Genomic DNA, 17,418 nt, shown 5'->3' with positions numbered 1-17,418 from the left:
AAAGTGTCATAGGAAACCAAAAAAAAAAAATTTCTATAAATGTCCATTATGCATGTACACTATTTGCAGTTGGAGTCAATGTGAGAATTGTACAATTATTGATGACTATAATGAAAAGTGCAAATTATGTAATCCTTGTAAATTAAATAGAGGCTATTCAGTACAAATTAAAGGATGTAATTCATGTTTTGAGGAGATTTGTGACTCTCACCCTAGAGGACATCTGTGGTCCAATTGTCACTATGATAAATGTGTTCAGTGGGAGAATACTTACCCCGCTATGATTGGAAAGAATCTCAAACGTGATTTTAGTTTATTTCTATGAGATTGGTATCGTCGCGGATTTAAATTATTCTGGGAGGAAGAATCTGGTCTACAATTCCACTGTTGGGGTAACAAGACAATTTGGTTTGTACGTCATCGTTGTGACGAAACTGTCTATTATGACTATAAACCAAGTGATTTTTATTTGGCAGTTACCGAATGTGATTCACCATTTGAAAACACTGTATGTGATATTGCTTCAAATAGTCAGATTGAAACTCGTGAATTTCATTATATGAATGCAAATAGTATCATTGACTATACAAAGAGATATGACAAGAGTGAAGTTACATTGTACTGTAGAAAATATGAACCTGACTTTGCAGCCAATCAAGATCAATATACAGCGAATCCAAATGATTTTCCAGCATTAGTGGTTCACGGCATTTGCCTATACACCGAAGAAAAAGAAATCTAAAGTGGAGATTTAAAGACATTGTTGTATATATATATATATATGCATTTTATTAGTAAACAAATTCACAAACATTTTTTAAGCACTTTACTCTTAGGGCACTGAAATTTATACTGTACAGGTCTGAGAGGATATTTTCCACTAGGAAGTCGTTCATACGTGGATTGTCAACATAAATGTTCAGAAACTGCTCGTAAGTATAGCCGCGACATCGGAACACAAAATATAGTAGTGCATGGAAGCCACAGCTTTTAGTTGTCAGATCCTGCACTCTCCTCCGATTTTGAATAATAGTTTTTCGACTGCTCTCAATATAGTTGCTGATGTGGGGTGTGAAGAATGTATAGGGTAGACCAAGAGGATCAAAAAATTCAATCGTCTTCATTGTTTGAAAGATTCAAAGCCAATGACCCGTCAGCCCAGTCAACGGACTGCTATTAACAATAATTAAGCTATTGTTCACACTTTGAATTTTTCCAAGAAAGTCTGAGGGCAGACAATAGGATTTGTACAGTGACATGTAGGGATACATATTAAATGCATTGATTATTTGACTGGTGTTCATGGTGCCAAGTCTAGTAGAACACTGCCTTCGGGAGTGATTTCCCAATAGGTTTCATATTGATTTAGTGAGATTAGTGCAATACTCTCAGCCAATGGGTTGTCAAATGTACACTCTAAACGCACAGTCCCCGTACGTACTATACTCATATCCTGCGTGCCAGACAAATCCAGTACAATGATACCATGTGTTTTAGCAAACATTTCTTCGGTTATACCATTTTAAAATAAGAGCAAATCATGAAATTGGGGTTGCTTGGTAAGCTCACACTTTGTCCTTTAGGATTTGGCATCGGATCGATTCTTGGATGGCACACCATTTTCTTTGACCGAAAGAGATGAAATTCCGGACACTTCAAAACTTTTTCAATTCCCTGTCCACGAACTTATTGCACTGGCGCTTTTTAAAATGCCCAAGCGAGTTTTGACGTAATTTCGCCATTGATAAAGGATGAATCGGTGAAGGTGCGTGACCCCATGGCAATATGACGTTGATTGGTGATTGTATGAGGAACAAGTAGTTTAATATTATTTCCATTGGCTCTCAGTTTTTCCACGTATTGCCCCCCCCCCTCCAATGAAGAGAGCCAGAGAGGACGAGGCAGTCCCCTCAGTGCCAGCCCCTATGCAGTCTGGGCAAGCTACATCCTCAACGCAAGCCCCTGACCAGCGAGCTGTAGCTCAACCTGATGTCACTTTCAGGAAGTTGAAAAGATATTAGACGGCTGCACACACGATGACAAGCCCCAAGGCTTCATCCCCCCAAGCCCGTGACATCGCTGCCCCACCTACACAAGGTCAGGAGGTTGCCCTCCAGTATGCTATGCCAGGACCATCCGGTACCCAAATATAGTCAAAATTTGCAAATTCGAGCATTTTTACAAATTGTTTCTACCTATTTCTTCCATCTTTTTAGGCCTTTTCTTTTCGCTTTTTTTTCAACACTGTAAAATTGTTTTAGAGTTTTTAAAAGATATTTTTTGCTAAAGATGTTTTCTCCCCACTCAATTTGAAGGAGAGAGATTATACCATTTATCTCTTACACATACGGATTCTAATTTGCGTAACATTGTTGACAACTATACGACAATATTACAAAATCCCCAAGATTTTGGGGAGACATTCAATAGGAGTTAACGGTTCCCATTTAATTACATTTTCCAGAATATCTTGAAAATAACAAATTTATATTAACAAATTTAGGGTCAAGCGATGTTGGTTTATACACATTCAAAATAAGCTATTTTCGGGGGATGATCTGAATGAGTTAGGCTATCTATTTCAAACCAAGTAAAGACACCGTTTTTTTTCAAAGCAGATATGCGCTATTAATATGAAATGTTTTTTTTGTGGGGGGGGGGGGGTGATTGTTTGAACAAAAACAAAACCTAATTTGTAATGTTTTAGATTTTATTTAGCTGGAACTTTCAGGATATAAGGCATAAACCAAATGCTACTAAGCACATGTAAATAATAATCCAATTTTTCAAAAATAGGGTGATTTAGACACTATGAAAATAAGCTATTTTTCCTTTATAGATCGTTCTGGTTCCATACTCGCCATCTCCCCCCTGCTCGTCAGTTGGAGATGGAGAGGACGCGCCTATGGGGCTTTACAACAACAGCAACAATGAAATATCTCAGCAGGTCAGCGTTAATTCACTTGAATTTATTCCTGATAACATTGATGACTTTTTCAGGGATTTTCTTTTAAAAGTTGATAATAGCACAGTTGAGCAGGGGGACTTACCTTTGCTGAGTCCAAACACCTTGCAGCTTTTAGACGATTTTACCCGAGAATTAACGGGGAACCCTCCTCTATCCCCTGATAACATAGTTCCACTTCAATCGAATGAAGGGGCTTCCCATAACCCTATTATTGAACAATGTGGGGGAGGGAGTGTTGATAATATACAAGAGGAGGAGGTGGGGGAGGGGGTGTTGATAATAATATACAAGAGGGGGTGGGGGAGGGGGGTAATATCCAATTTGACATTTCCCGAATTTAAACTATCAAACTCAATTTTAAATACAATAGTTGTCTACACTGCAACTTTTGGTGACCCTTTTAATTCGCTTTTGTGTGGTAATTTTGTGTTTGACCCCGTAGAAATTGTGCATAACTATGTAGATAGAATTCGTGCACTGCTGGAGAACCAAATTCAATTGTGGGGTGGTAGGGATTCAATTAAGGTTTCTATTGTTTTAAAGTGTTTTATTTAAATGAGAGAAAAAGTGAAGTTTACCACCATTATGCACATACCGAGATGCGTGTTATCTATCCAAATTTAGAGAATTTTGAGGGTGCTTTTTCCGAGTGGATAGGTCATATTATTGCGCATCTCGAGAATTATAACGAAAATGGGAGCGGGTCAGTAGTTCTTTATGTTGAAAATTTAAGCGTTAATATCTGTAAATTTAAGAAAGATTTTATTGTAAGAGGGGAGGGGGCAGGTGGGTCTGAGAGGGATAAAGTTTTAAAATATAATCCTGATCTAGTAGGTTGTCATGGTGTCCAACGGATCTGTTTTGAAACAGCTCAAAAATGTTTCAAGTACGCTTTCCTCATATCAGCATTTCAGCCTCCAGCAGATGATGCTACCAAGACGAATTTAGATGATTGGGCTGTACATGGGAAGGAGGGGTCCAATTTTCCCATTGTAGATTTCACTTTTTTAGAGGGAAAATACCCAGTAACGCTCAGGTTTATTGATATTTTTGAAAGGGCCAATGCCCATTTAAATATCGGCGTTACTGTGGTTCAGTATGAAATTGAATTTAAAGATGGGGTTCGTTCGAAAAAGAAGGGGGTGGTGTTCCCAGTAAGAGGTCCGTCGATTGAATTGGTCAAACACTGGGTTTGGTTGTTGTAAACACCACCATCTAGGGACCTTACCAATTTAATTTGCCATTTCAACCCGAGAAAAGGTTTTTATAGAGTTCTGGGAGATGGCAAGACTAGGGGGACACGTTTTTACTTTCCGATATGCTTATCTCGATTCTTGACATAATTAAAGTTACAAAATCATATGAAGCATTGGAGACGGCAAGGCTACCAGTCAATGGAAACGGTTTCATGGGATAGGGCCATTTTACGTTTCAAAAATTTTCAAAACACCCTCCTCCAGAGCAATAAAATCTCGTTGGACTGTGAGGCGAAGCTGGGGGAAGTGAACGATCCTTGATTTCCAAACCGAATCTAAGAACACCAAGCTATTGCAGTGTCCTATGCCCACACACAAAGAGACAGTTCTAACACCAGGCAGTTGTTAGAAATAGTTGAAACATTGGATGAGGGAGAGTGTATGATCAAGGCACTGACTAAATTAATTGGCACCGCTAATGGTGCTATTTCTCATTTGAGAAATACGCGTTATCCAATGGCGTCGTCTGCAGAGGATTATCTCGTGATTAAAAATCAAAAAATATGCTGGGTTGGTAAGGGGGAGTTTGAAGAGGAGCAAAAAGGGAACGACACAAGAGGGAAAAGCTGGGGGAAGGGGAAAGTCAGAGATCCCAGTCACTTGAGGCCGGACACAGCGTCAGGAGGGAGTAATTTTAGAGGGGTAGCGCATCAATCTTGTAACTTAAATGTTAGCCAGTAGTTTCTTATCCCAGTTTTTATTCATAATTCAAATTATGATTTAAAATTTATTTTACCGGCACTGGCACGTATGCACAGGGAGGGAGGGGAGTAGATATTCCATGGGTAAATAATTCATTTACCTATATCATCATTCCCAAATCGGCCGAGAAGTTGTTGCTTCTCGAGCTGAAATAGTAGGTAGTAAATAATGGGCATACGTGCTGGAATAAAATCAGGTTTTTAGATTCTTTTAATTTTTTTCCAAGGCATTGAGTCAATTGATTCAAGTGCAGAAAAGCGACAATTTTGATAGTTTTCCATTGCTTAAACAGCACTTTCCAGACAGTGAAATGTATGACCTATTGACCTGTAAAGGTGTATACACATACGACTATTACTGTTCTGGCGCTCGCTTTAGCGAGATGAAATTACCTCCAATTGAAGCTTTCTATAATTCACTCACGAACAGTGAATGCACAGCCGAGGACTATGAGTTTGCCAAGAAGGTGTGGTTTAAGGGGGATTGTAAAAATGGGTGGGATTATTGTAGACTGTACTTGGCCAGTGACGTTTTAACCCTGTTAGACATAGTCTGCAAGAACACAGACCAAATCTATTCAGAGTTCGGACTAGATATAGGCTATTATTTTTCCACACCGCATTTGGTGATGGACTTGATTTAAAAAATTAGTAGGGAGGAAATAGGTCTAATCACCGACGTGGATCAACACCTATTTGTAGAAAGATCTATAAGGGGAGGGTATGTTTTTCATGGGGATCGCGTCTTGTCAACCGATCCGAGCGGACAAAACACCGGTGCAAAGTCAAATGCAGTGTTCTTGGACATGAACTCATTGTACCCCTCGGCAATGTCTCACTACTCTTTGCCGTGTGGGAACTATCAATGGCTTGAGAATCCTTGTGAGTTCCCTGACATTAATACCGTCGAGGACAATGGACCACAAGGATGGTTCTTTGAAATTGACGGGCATATTCAACTGGCACTTCACGATTCAGTCAGAGATTTTGTTTTTCCCTTTATCAATCGACCAGTGAGCAGTGACTCACTGAGCCCCTAAAATCGATCATTGGTTGAGGATATGGGGATGCACTGGACCCCCTTTAAGCAACAACTGATTGCAGATTTGGACCCTAAAGAGAATATCGTTGTTCACCATGTGCTTTTGCAATGGATGGTGAACAATGGTTTCAAGACCACTATAATACATAGGGTCCTGCAATTCAATCAGAAACCATACTTAAAGACGTTTATCGACACTTTTGTTGATAAACGCTCTCGGGCAAACAGTAAAGTAGAGAAGGAAATGTACAAACTCATTCTAAATTCAGCATTTGGCAAAATGTGTGATAGCGTACGCAACAGATCTCGCTGCGACGTCGTGAATGATCCTCAAGAGTGTGCACGGATTATTGCCGACCCCAATTTTACAACGTTCACGAGCATTGAGGCTGGCATGGTTCTTCTACACAGGAAAAAGAGAAATGTGGTACTTAACAAGAATATAGCGGGAGGTAGTTCAGTACTTGAAATTTCCAAAAAGCTCATGTTGTCGTTTTTTTACAATGTGTGCAAGGTGAAATGGCCACGGGAGGGGGAGGTTCAAGTTTACTATGGGGATACATATTATCCGCTGTTAAAGGTAAAAACCGAGGATTTATTGGGAGATTTAGAAAATGGGGAACACATCAGCTCGCGGATGGATTTCACCAACTGGAATCCGTCCCTCTACCCCGAGTTGGTGAAACGTCAAGCCCCCAGCCAACTACCAATGTTAAAATCAGAGACGGGGAGCGATTAAATATCCAGGGGGTGTTCCCGGGTCCTAAAGTTTATTGTGTAGAAACACATAACGGGGATGTAAAGCAGGCGTGTAAAGGGGTGCCTACACATTTTGTAAAGAGCAATTTCAACATGTGCGTGTACAGAGACTGTCTAGAAAGTAGCCTAGTGCCGAGAGCACACGTGCTTGCAATTTGCTCTCTACAGTACAGAAATTATACTGTAAGAGTGGAAAAGAATTCAATGTCGTGTATATCCGACAAAGTCTATGTAATCGAGAATGGTGTAAGTGTACTGCCACATGACCACTACCTTATTTCAGACCGGGTTGAATGCATAGACTATCGCAATCAACTTGGTCTGGATAAATTAACCTAACCACTAACCCTAACCCAACCACTAACCACTAACCTTTCATAAATTAACTAACCTAACCACAAACCTTTCATAAATTAACTAACCCTAACCCAACCTCACCTTAACCCAACCACTGACCCAACCTAACCTGTAGTGACGACAACTATTGTATACAGCGCCCCGGGGGGTGGGGGGTCCCACCCGCGGTGGGCCCCGCGACTCCCGGGGGTGGGGGGTCCCGCCCGTGGCCGTCCTTCGGCCCCGAGGCCCCGGAGGTGGAGGGTATTAGATTCATAATGTTCAACTGTGCTATTTTTTTAAAGTGTTTTTTCATGTGATTTACTGTACAAAAAGTGTGTGTGCTAATGTGTAAAAAGTAATGGTGAACAAAAAAGTGTTGCTGTTCTTGATGAACAAAGGAGTTTTTATTCTAAATGTTGTACATAAAGTGTTATTGTTGTTGTTGTTGTTCATGTTTGAACAGAAGTGTTTTATAATAAATTTTTTACATAAAGTGTTATCGTTGTTCTTGTTTAACAAATAGAATTTTCATGTCAAATAAATGACCACGAAATATTGTTTTTGTTGTTCTTGTACTAGATAGATCTATGGGAAAATTATTACTACTACTACTTATTCATTGGACAAGAATGATTTACAGTTAGTTGTAGTCCAACTGTTGTCAGCAGCAGCAGCATGTATCAATTTAAAACACCCGTCAGATAGTTTCTGTGTGGTCCATCAATGTCGGGGAAAACAACACTTTTAGCTAAAATAATTCAAAATTGTCAGAAAATGTTTTTGCAAAAACCAAAGAAAATTTATTATTGCTATAGTATTTGGCAGGAGTCTTATTATCAAATAAAAGCTATTGCCACACCCATATCAATACAATCCATACAAGGACATGATGTTTCCAATAGTATTAAACCAAACTCTTGGCTGATTATTGATGATTTGGCTGAATCCATTGAACAATTCTCACAGGAAATGCTACAACTGTTCACCGTTCGCTCTCACCATGAACATATTTCCATAACCCTAGTTCTACACAATCTGTTTCATCAGAGCAAATGTATGCGAACCCTTGCCTTGAATTGCACCATCTATATTATCTACCGAGTTGGTCGTGATTCTAGCTCGCTAATAACTCTCAATAAGCAAATATACCCCGGCGCCCCTAAATTTCTGCAGTCAGCGTACACTCAGGCGACTAATAAGCCCTACTGTTACATTTTGCTGGATGTTAATCAGAGCACGCCCGAGGATCCACGTGTAGTCACCGACATTTTCAACAAAGAAATTACAGTATATCTTCCAGTGAACAGTAGAAAAGGCTATTAGTTGACATTATGACACTGAAGACACTACACAAACAACGGCATTTATTTTCCGTTTTAGGCACTTCAAAACCTCCACTCAGGAAGGCTATACTCAAACATGGTGTTGACAATGATTTCCTTCATCTAATATATGAACTTTCTTTAAATTTAACCGAGGGCAATGTTCAACTGCCATAAGGTGTTAGACAACAGACAAAGCAACATCGTTCCACTGTACGCGCCTTGGCTTGTAAAAACAAGGGAAAATTTTTTTAAAAGAAAACGTCTCCTTCAAGTGGGCGGTAGCTTTTTCACACTTTTACTTCCAATAATTGCAGGACTTGTAAACAGTCTTCTCTAGAGAGAGAGAGAATGGCTAAACCCTATAAATTGACACCATTTGAACTTGTCCTCTCGCCCGTCGAACATTTTGAAGACAATCTAAGCAAATTCATTAATGATGAGAATATTGCCGATGACAAAAAACTGCTTTTAATTCAAGATGCATTGCGACGTGTGGAAAAATATAAACCTTATTGTGAGAGACCCGCCGCTGTCACTGTTACCGATCCCTCCAAACAGGGAACATCTCAAGATTCTGCAGCAGCGGTGCAACCAAAGGAGAAGGAATTGAGTTCAATTGTATCGAAAATTGGAAACCTATTGCCAGTTACCTATCAGGAACAGAGTAAAAGAGTACTATCATATCTTATTTTGGAAGCTCATGAACATCAAGTTCAAGTCGACAGCAAAGGGAAACGAATTATTATTCAGGGATAAAGTTATAATCTAGTTGATTTAATTTGTGACATGGTGACGAATCGTAAAAGATTTATCCTTTGACAATAATCTATACACCTTTCTAAATGTATCAAACTTTCCCAAAAGTCTTATTGGCAATAAGCAAATTCTACAGAAACTAAAAGAATATAGTCCTCCAACAACACGAACACCAACACCATTTAAAAAAGAAGAAGATTCAATATTTGACAATACTAGCAGCAGCAGCAGCAATGATTTTATAACACCTGTGACTGCTAGTCAAAAGCGAAGACGGATTGATTCACCCTCCAGTGTGCAAAAGAGGAGTGGGCATTACACTACGTGTTTGCGTTCAAAATCGTTGTGAGGTTCTGAAACATGTCTATGAAAATATTGGTGAAGCGGGAAGTTTAAGTTCCCCCAAAACCCTTTCTAAAGTTGTCTCTAACAGCACATTAAAAAAAGCAAAAGAGTATCTAGAGAATGAACCGAGTTACCTAACCGAAGATATGTTTCCTAAAACACATGGTATCATTGTACTGGATTTGTCTGGCACCCAGGATATGAGTATAGCACGTACGGGGAGTGTACGTTTAGAATGTACATTTGCTAACCCATTGCCGGAGAGTATTGCACTAATCTCGCTAAATCAACTTGAAACCTATTGGGAAATCACTCCCGAAGGCAGTGGTCTACTAGACTCGGCACCTTGAAAACAAGTCAAATAATCAATGTATTTAATATGGATCCCTACATGTCCCAGTACAAATCCTATTGTCTGCCGTCGGACTTTCTTGGAAAAATTCAAATTGTCAACAACAGCTTGATTATTGTTAATAGCAGTCAGGCGACTGTGTTGACAGGTCATTGGCTGTGCATCTTTCAAACAGTGAAGACGATTGAATTTTTTTATCCTCTTGGTCTACCCTATACATTCTACACACCCCACATCAGCAACTATATTGAGAGCAGTGGGAAAACTATTATTCAAAATCGGAGGAGAGTGCAGGATCTGACAACTAAAAGCTGTGGCTTCCATGCACTACTATATTTTGTGTTCTGATGTCGCGGCTATACTTACGAGCAGTTTTCTCACATTTATGTTGACAATCCACGTCTGAACGACTTCCTAGTGGAAAACATCCTCTCAGACCTAAACAGTATAAATTTCAGTGCCCTAAGAGTAAAGTGCTTAAAAAATGTTTGTAAATTTGTTTATTAATAAAATGCATATATATACAACAATGTCTTTAAATCTTCACTTTAGATTTCTTCATCTTCTTCGATGTATAGGCAACTGTCGTGAACCACTAATGCCGGTTTTTCATTTGGATTCACTGTATATTGATCTTGATTGACTGCAAAGTCAGGGTCACATTTTCTACAGTATAATGTAACTTCACTCTTGTCATATCTCTTTGTATAGTCAATGATACTATTTGCATTCATATAAGGAAATTCACGAGTTTCAAACTGACTGTTTGAAGCAATATCAAATACAGTCTTTTCAAATTGTGGATGACAATCGGTAACTGCCAAATAAAAATCACTTGGTTTATAGTCAAAAAAGACAGTGTCCTCACAACGATGACGTACAAACCAAATTGTCTTCTTACCCCATCAGTTGAATCGCAGACCCGATTCTTCCTCCCAGAATAATTTAAATCCACGACGATACCAATCTCGTAGAAATTAAGTGAAATCACGTTTGGGATTCATTTTAATAATAGAGGGGTAAGTATTCTCCCACTGATAACATTTATCATAGTGACAATTGGAGCACAGATGTCCTCTAGGGTGAGAGTCACAAATCTCCTTAAAACATAAATTACATCCTTTAATTTGTACTGAATAGCCTCTATGTAATTTACAAGGATTACATAATTTCCACTTTTCACTATAGTCATCAATAATTGTACAATTCTCACATTGAGTCCAACTGCCAAGAGTGTGCATGCACAATTGACAAGTATAGAACAGTTTATTTTTTTTGGTTTCCAATATCACTTGACTCTCTCACAGCTAAAACACAACTGATCGTCCATGCCGACGGATAAATTCAAGGTGGAGGAATGAGAGAGGAGCAAGTCTTTGATTTCATCTCTTTCAAATGGCGGGGAGAGCCATCTACATTGAATCCATTGGGAATGTTTTCAAAAGTATATCCACTATATTATTCTCCTTTTTTCCAATTAAAATATCAATAAATTGAGTAGAAGCATTTGAATCACATCGACAAAGTTTCATACAATAGTCCAATGGGGGAGAATCAGTTTTCATTATATTGTCAAGTGTGCTTGACGAGAGAATATCCTGCGTTGAAGAGATAACTCGAGAAAGTCATCATCCAAAATCAAATGTTTTTCCACAAACACTGGATTTGATCTAATTCTCTCTTTCTCAAATTTATTCATTTTTTCAATCCTTTCACTCTGACTGCTGACTATAGACTGACCATGAATCGTTAGCCCTAGCATTCCAACCTAACCAGAAAAGAAAGGAAACATTTTCGATTTCGAAACAATTTTATTGAATAATTACAACAACAATAATACTAAGCATGTACAATTAGCAATACAGTTTATTGTCTTCAATATGTTTCACTAATGCACTTAAAGCACATTGAAGTCTATTCACATGTGCTATATCAACTTTTGCAGCGAAACATAATTGATCCTCCATTTTAAATTTGCTCAAGGATATCACATATTTTGCATATACTTCATCCCATCTCAAGGATATCACATATCTTGCATATACTTCATCCCATTCCAGACAAAGCCGTTATCCTCTCGTGATTTCCACCGCAATGTTTGGTGCTCTTGTATTATTGCTACCAACTCCACTATCAACTTCTAATAGGGTAAACATTCCACTCGTCATCATCATCAATACAAATGAATATCCGAATGAGTAAAATCAAACTGTTCTTCTCACTCCTTTGAATTCTATTCACAGACTAATAAAAAAAACTATAGCAAAAATTCTTTCCTTATATTCTCTGCAATCCTCTCCCGCTAATATGTAACCAGCCCTCTGATTGGCTTAGAACGAGACACTTGATTTGTTTCCAGTTATCGGATCAATACAATTTCCAATCGATCACGCAATCAATTTCTCAGAAAATCATTTCCCCTTCGATTACGCAATCAATTTCTCAGAAATCCATTTCCCCTAGGGAGTCTATGTCCATATATGGTGTGGGATCAGAGTCAGACTCAATTGTAGATGGCAGCAGGGGTGACTCGTGGGACCTCATGATAGGGTTCTACTGATAAAACCCATTTAATAGACAGTGATGACGATAACAGTGATAGAAATTCACAAAAATACCAGATATTTCGGTCACATATGCAGTGACCGTCATCAGTAGTAAAAGCGATGACGGTCACTGCATATGTGACCGAAATATCTGGTATTTTATAAATGGGTTTTATCCCTATTTCAACTTTTATTTAAAATGTGTCTTTAGCAAAAAAACATCCATTTTACAGCTAAAAGCGCCCTAGTGTCCACATGTTTCAAAAAGCGTTATTTAGACAGTGAAAATGACTTGGTTTCAACCCTGCCTGTGGCCAAATGCTAAGCGCTAACCCACTGAAATTTCAATTAGGTTGTTTGGCCTTATTCTAGAACCGTGATTCCCAACGTGGGGATGCAAGGGGATGCAGGCCCCTTGGTGGGTCATGGGCAGGACATACAGCCTTCGGCTGACTATAATCTAGAGCCTTAATTTTGAAAAAAAAAACATTTCAATGTGAATGACGTCACTAATGTGAATACTTGTATTCAGGTGCTGATTACCATCGCAGCCAGCGGGTGCTCAGACTTACATCCCTTTTAAAAATGGCCGGCACAACGCAAGCTAATTAAATACGGCTTGTATTAAATTAGAGACCAATTAAATTACTGAATTAAAATTTATCGGACGTGAAACTTTCCTAATTGCTCTTCTGATTGTATTTATAAAAAGGCACATGCATTAAATATAGCACTGACGTTAGAAATGAGGTTAAAAAAACATCAACTCTGGTGCATACATATACGAGCCTAATTAGATTGGGGGAGAGGGGGAGTCAGCTTTGGTTTGAGGTTCAATTTTTTTATAGCAACCTTGCTGTGCAATGAATTAATTGATAGTATACGGAGCCAATTACGTTATTGTCAGCTGCGTGCGTGGCTATGTCGCCCAAGAGACAAGAATTCTCCAGAGGTAGCACTTTTATAATATAAAAATGGCCCAGGAAAAATTGAAAGAGTCCAATTTCTGCCTCTCAAAATATTCCATTTCCTGATCATCGTCATTCATACTCGGGTTGCTTAGTTGAGGAAGGGGTCAGCTTAAATGATTTATCTGCATTTAAGTTTTTTATTTAAGAAAATCATTGAAGCAAAAATGCCCCTTTTGTCACATCTACGCCTTCTAAGAATAAACATCGAAGACCTTAACCTTGATTTTTTCTCTTGAAAAAAAAAAAATCATGCGGCGTTTTCAGTCAGACCAAGTTTCAAAACAGCATTATGGAATAATGCACCTGGTTATTCTTTACCAATTGGAACTTTTTATCAATATATGACTTTCTCAGCCCGAAAGTTTTTTACGTGAGAAACCTCCTACGTAAATAAGAAGTCTCTCTTCCAATATATGTCTCCTCCCTCCTCAGAATAATTTTCGCAGATACTCCTGCTTGAAAAATATATGCAGGTGTTGTTGAGTCATGCCAAGTTTTATAACTTCTTTACGGAATATATTCCGCTTCCTGTGTCATTTTTAATCAACTCGAACTTATAAATTAAGCCTTGTCTCTTTCCTTAACGTTATTTTTCTTATGTCTCCAAAGATTCTGCTTCTGGACCATACGCCCCCCCCCCCAATTTTTGTCTGACTCGTGAAAACGTAACAAAAATAAACATAAACAAATTTGTCATTTTTTTTAATTGTAACCTCCCCCCCCCAAAAAAAAAATCCCTTTTACCCTCCCCCCCCACCGAAAAAATCTTGAATACAGCCCTGGGACCATCATCTGGGGTCAAATAAAAAGCAGGTCACCCTCGAATGGAGTGAGAAGAGGTCATAACAAAGGATTTAAAGGAAATTGGAACCTCATGGGAGCGGATAAAGAATGCTTTGAATAGGCCAGGGTCGGAAGTGAAGCAGAGGCATTGTGTCGGCATCAGGCGACTTGATGCTGCAATGTAGTGTTAGTACTAGTTAATAGTATATTCCCCATATTCGAAGCTTTTATTAAACAAGAATACTGCTCCAGTAAACAAAAAAAAACATTTTCAAAACACTCCCACCCCCTCGGGAAAAGTTGGCACAGCCACTCCTTTTGGAAAGATTTCTACGGGTATCTTAGCTGCTAAGCCCCCACAGGAGTCGAACCCGTCATCAGAAGCTGATTTTCTTGTTATCCGATGGAAAATTGTCTTCATGTAGGCAAATATTTGATTCGCTCCGGTTTTGGGTCCAAGTTGGAACGTTGCTTCTCCAGGTGACCGGCAAAGAGGTGTTGAATTTGGCTTCCAAGCTGGATTTCTTTATATATTTATGTGGGCAAACGCTTTATTTGCTTCCGTTCTGGGCTAAAGCAGAAAAGTTGCTTCTCCGGCCGGCAGGAATATTAATGTAGGCAAATTCTTTATTGGCTTCCGTTTAGGGGCTAAGTTGAAAAGTTGCTTCTCCGACCGGAAGTCTCACAGCAGTCGAATTTGGCAGGTGGATCTCTTGCTACCCGACGAAAAAAACGTCTTCATATGGCGAATATTTGTTCCGGTTCCGCTTCAGATCAAAGCCAAAGAGTTGCTTCTCCCACCAGCTTTAAAAATGCTTTTCAAATATGAAAGCCACATTTTTATGGATAAGTATTCAAAGGAGTTTTTTTTTTTTCTTTTTAGAAAAATCTCAAAGAATTGCACTGTCAATCAGGTATACCCACCAGCACTGACACACCGACGTCACTTGTTCACTAAAGACCCATTCACAATGAAATTTGACTGATACCGACATTTAGCTAGCGCTAATTTGAGCCAATCACAATTTTTCAGCCAATCCGAAAATCTTGTGAAACATCCGATTGGCTCAAACTTGCGCTAGTTAAATCTCGGTATCAGTAAATCTAATTGTGAACAGCCCTTTAACAAAATTTGCCGTTTTTTTCTGCTAAAAATATATATTGCCAAAGGTTATATTCTAAGCTTGACTGAATAAATCTTAAATTTATTTCTGAAATTAATCTTAAATTAATATCAGACATCATAGCAACGTCGCTGGGACATTTCCGCTTGACAAAATTAGCCGTTTTCTTCCAAGAACATAGTTTGAGTCATGCCCAATTTTATCGATGCTTTTCAGGACTAATTCTTCTTCTTGTGTTGTCATAATTAAGGCCAACTGCAATTGCTCATGTTTATGTTGATAGCCTGCACAGCGTGATTTCATGCTTAATTTGGACAATAGATGCAAATAAGCTGCTTAAGAATCTGCACTGCAGTTTCTGTCACAGAGGGAGCATCGCTTCAATTACTTCTTTATGAGGTTTTCCCAGCAGCTCAAGGGTCTAACCAAAGAGTAAAAACCTTAAAAGAGTCGGCAAATAAAACCTTCAACGCTATCTAATATTTGGTGACACTTGGCATTTTTCCAAGCTTTGTAATTATTTTGCTGTCAGGAACTGAAATCAGACACTTATTACTAATTACTATATCTTACTAACTACATAAATTAAATTTATTTTTCTTATTATTACACTAAAAAAATACAAATGCCGTCAATCGCTAAATGGCTTTGAGGTTTTTTGTCGACACTAGCGCTAGTTCTCACTCTTGTAAGTTATCCATACTCTTTGGGTTTAACTTCATCAATGAAACCAGGGCCATAAAACCCAACTCTGCTAAGACCACATTGTTTTTCTGTAATTTGATAAACATAAAAATCCGCAAAACAACAAGAATGTCGTTATTTTAGACCGTGTCTCATTAAGATGAAAAAATCTATTGTAAAGAATTTTTTTGCAAAAATTTTGCTAAACAAAACTATGTTTTACTTTATTTAACCTATTCAAGACGCAACCTTTGGCCAGTAAACCCACCTCTTTAAATTACAATTGAAAACCATAGACCAACAACTGATAGATTCTTTCTTTAGGGTAGAAATTTTCCCTGAATTGGGTTAATCCTCTCATGAATCTAAAATTAAACTAAATTCAAGGTTTAGGAATCTACTTACAGCTTTGAACTGAAAGTAGTTTTCTTGTTTCCAGGATTATTTCCAAAACTTTTTCATCTCATTTACTACTACTACTACTAACAACTCACAGCAACACCAAGCCACCAGAGGCAAATACAAATACGCATGCTCCTTCTGAATCTCAATCTATTCAAAGCCTCCTTCTTTACACCCTCCCAAGAAGTTCTCATTTCCCTTAAATCTTTCCTTACAAAATAGTCCCACCCCATTTGGAGCTCACAATGCGAAAAAAATAGTCTGTTAACAGGTCTCCACATATGCAATTTTCTATTTTCAACTCTTTTGGGGCAAGACCGTACCCACAGGGGGAGGTTAGGGGGGTCTGAACCCCCTCCGGAATATTTGTTTGACTCGTAAAAAAAAATAAGAAAATGGATATAAACAAATTTTGTATGCATTTTTTAAGTTTTTTGCGTAGCCCTCCCCCCCCCCCCCCGAAAAAAATCTTTGAGTAAAACACCTTCCGAAAAAAATCCTGGGTACGGCCTTGCCTTTGGGGCTAAAATTATTAAGATTTTGACTAGTCTTACCTGTTTCTTTAACATAAGTTTCACCAGAGGGTCTGGAAGGCGAAGGGATCCTATTGACATCCTGACTTTGATTCTGTTGAATTGAATGGTTCATTAAATTTCCTAGAACATCAAAGGCATCAATTATGGTCAGTTTCAACCAAAAGGATACTAAGGCGTTACTATTGAGAGCGCCTTGGACCTAACTTGTTATATTATGAATTTCATTATTCTCTGTTCTTAAAAGAAATGTACAATCCAGGCAGTCACAAGGGCCTGGATCCAGGGAGAATCAGGCCTGGATCCCATTTCTGAATTCTCATTACTTTATATTTTTTGGAAATTTTCCATATTTTTCATTTAACAGATTTATTTTGTGTTTTCTATATCCCCCTCATGGCACAAACTCTTGAATAAACGCCACATTCAAGCATCTCTATGAATTTTGGGAGTCGTATTTTGATCTAGGATGCATAAATGGACACAAAGTTGCCAGGGAGGGGGGGGGGGGGGTAGGCTGTTTCTGACTAAT

At 38.5% G+C, this 17,418-nt stretch overlaps 1 protein-coding gene across 1 annotated transcript in view; it reads right to left on the bottom strand.

Moving 5' to 3' along the window:
• Window positions 1-17,418, bottom strand: part of bs (serum response factor blistered) — a 201,410-nt gene that overhangs the window by 26,109 nt on the left and 157,883 nt on the right. The window contains exon 5 of the mRNA XM_089091217.1: window positions 16,908-17,009. Within this exon, the coding sequence (XP_088947343.1) occupies window positions 16,908-17,009 (102 nt within the window). The remainder of the gene's footprint in view (window positions 1-16,907; window positions 17,010-17,418) is intronic.

Source organism: Artemia sp. Qi Xiang Cuo, chromosome 6, assembly GCF_049724085.1.
Source record: "Artemia sp. Qi Xiang Cuo chromosome 6, ASM4972408v1, whole genome shotgun sequence".
NCBI lineage: Eukaryota > Metazoa > Arthropoda > Branchiopoda > Anostraca > Artemiidae > Artemia > Artemia sp. Qi Xiang Cuo.
The sequence above is the reverse complement of the archived record's forward strand: the minus strand, read 5'-3'. Positions and strand labels throughout refer to the sequence as shown.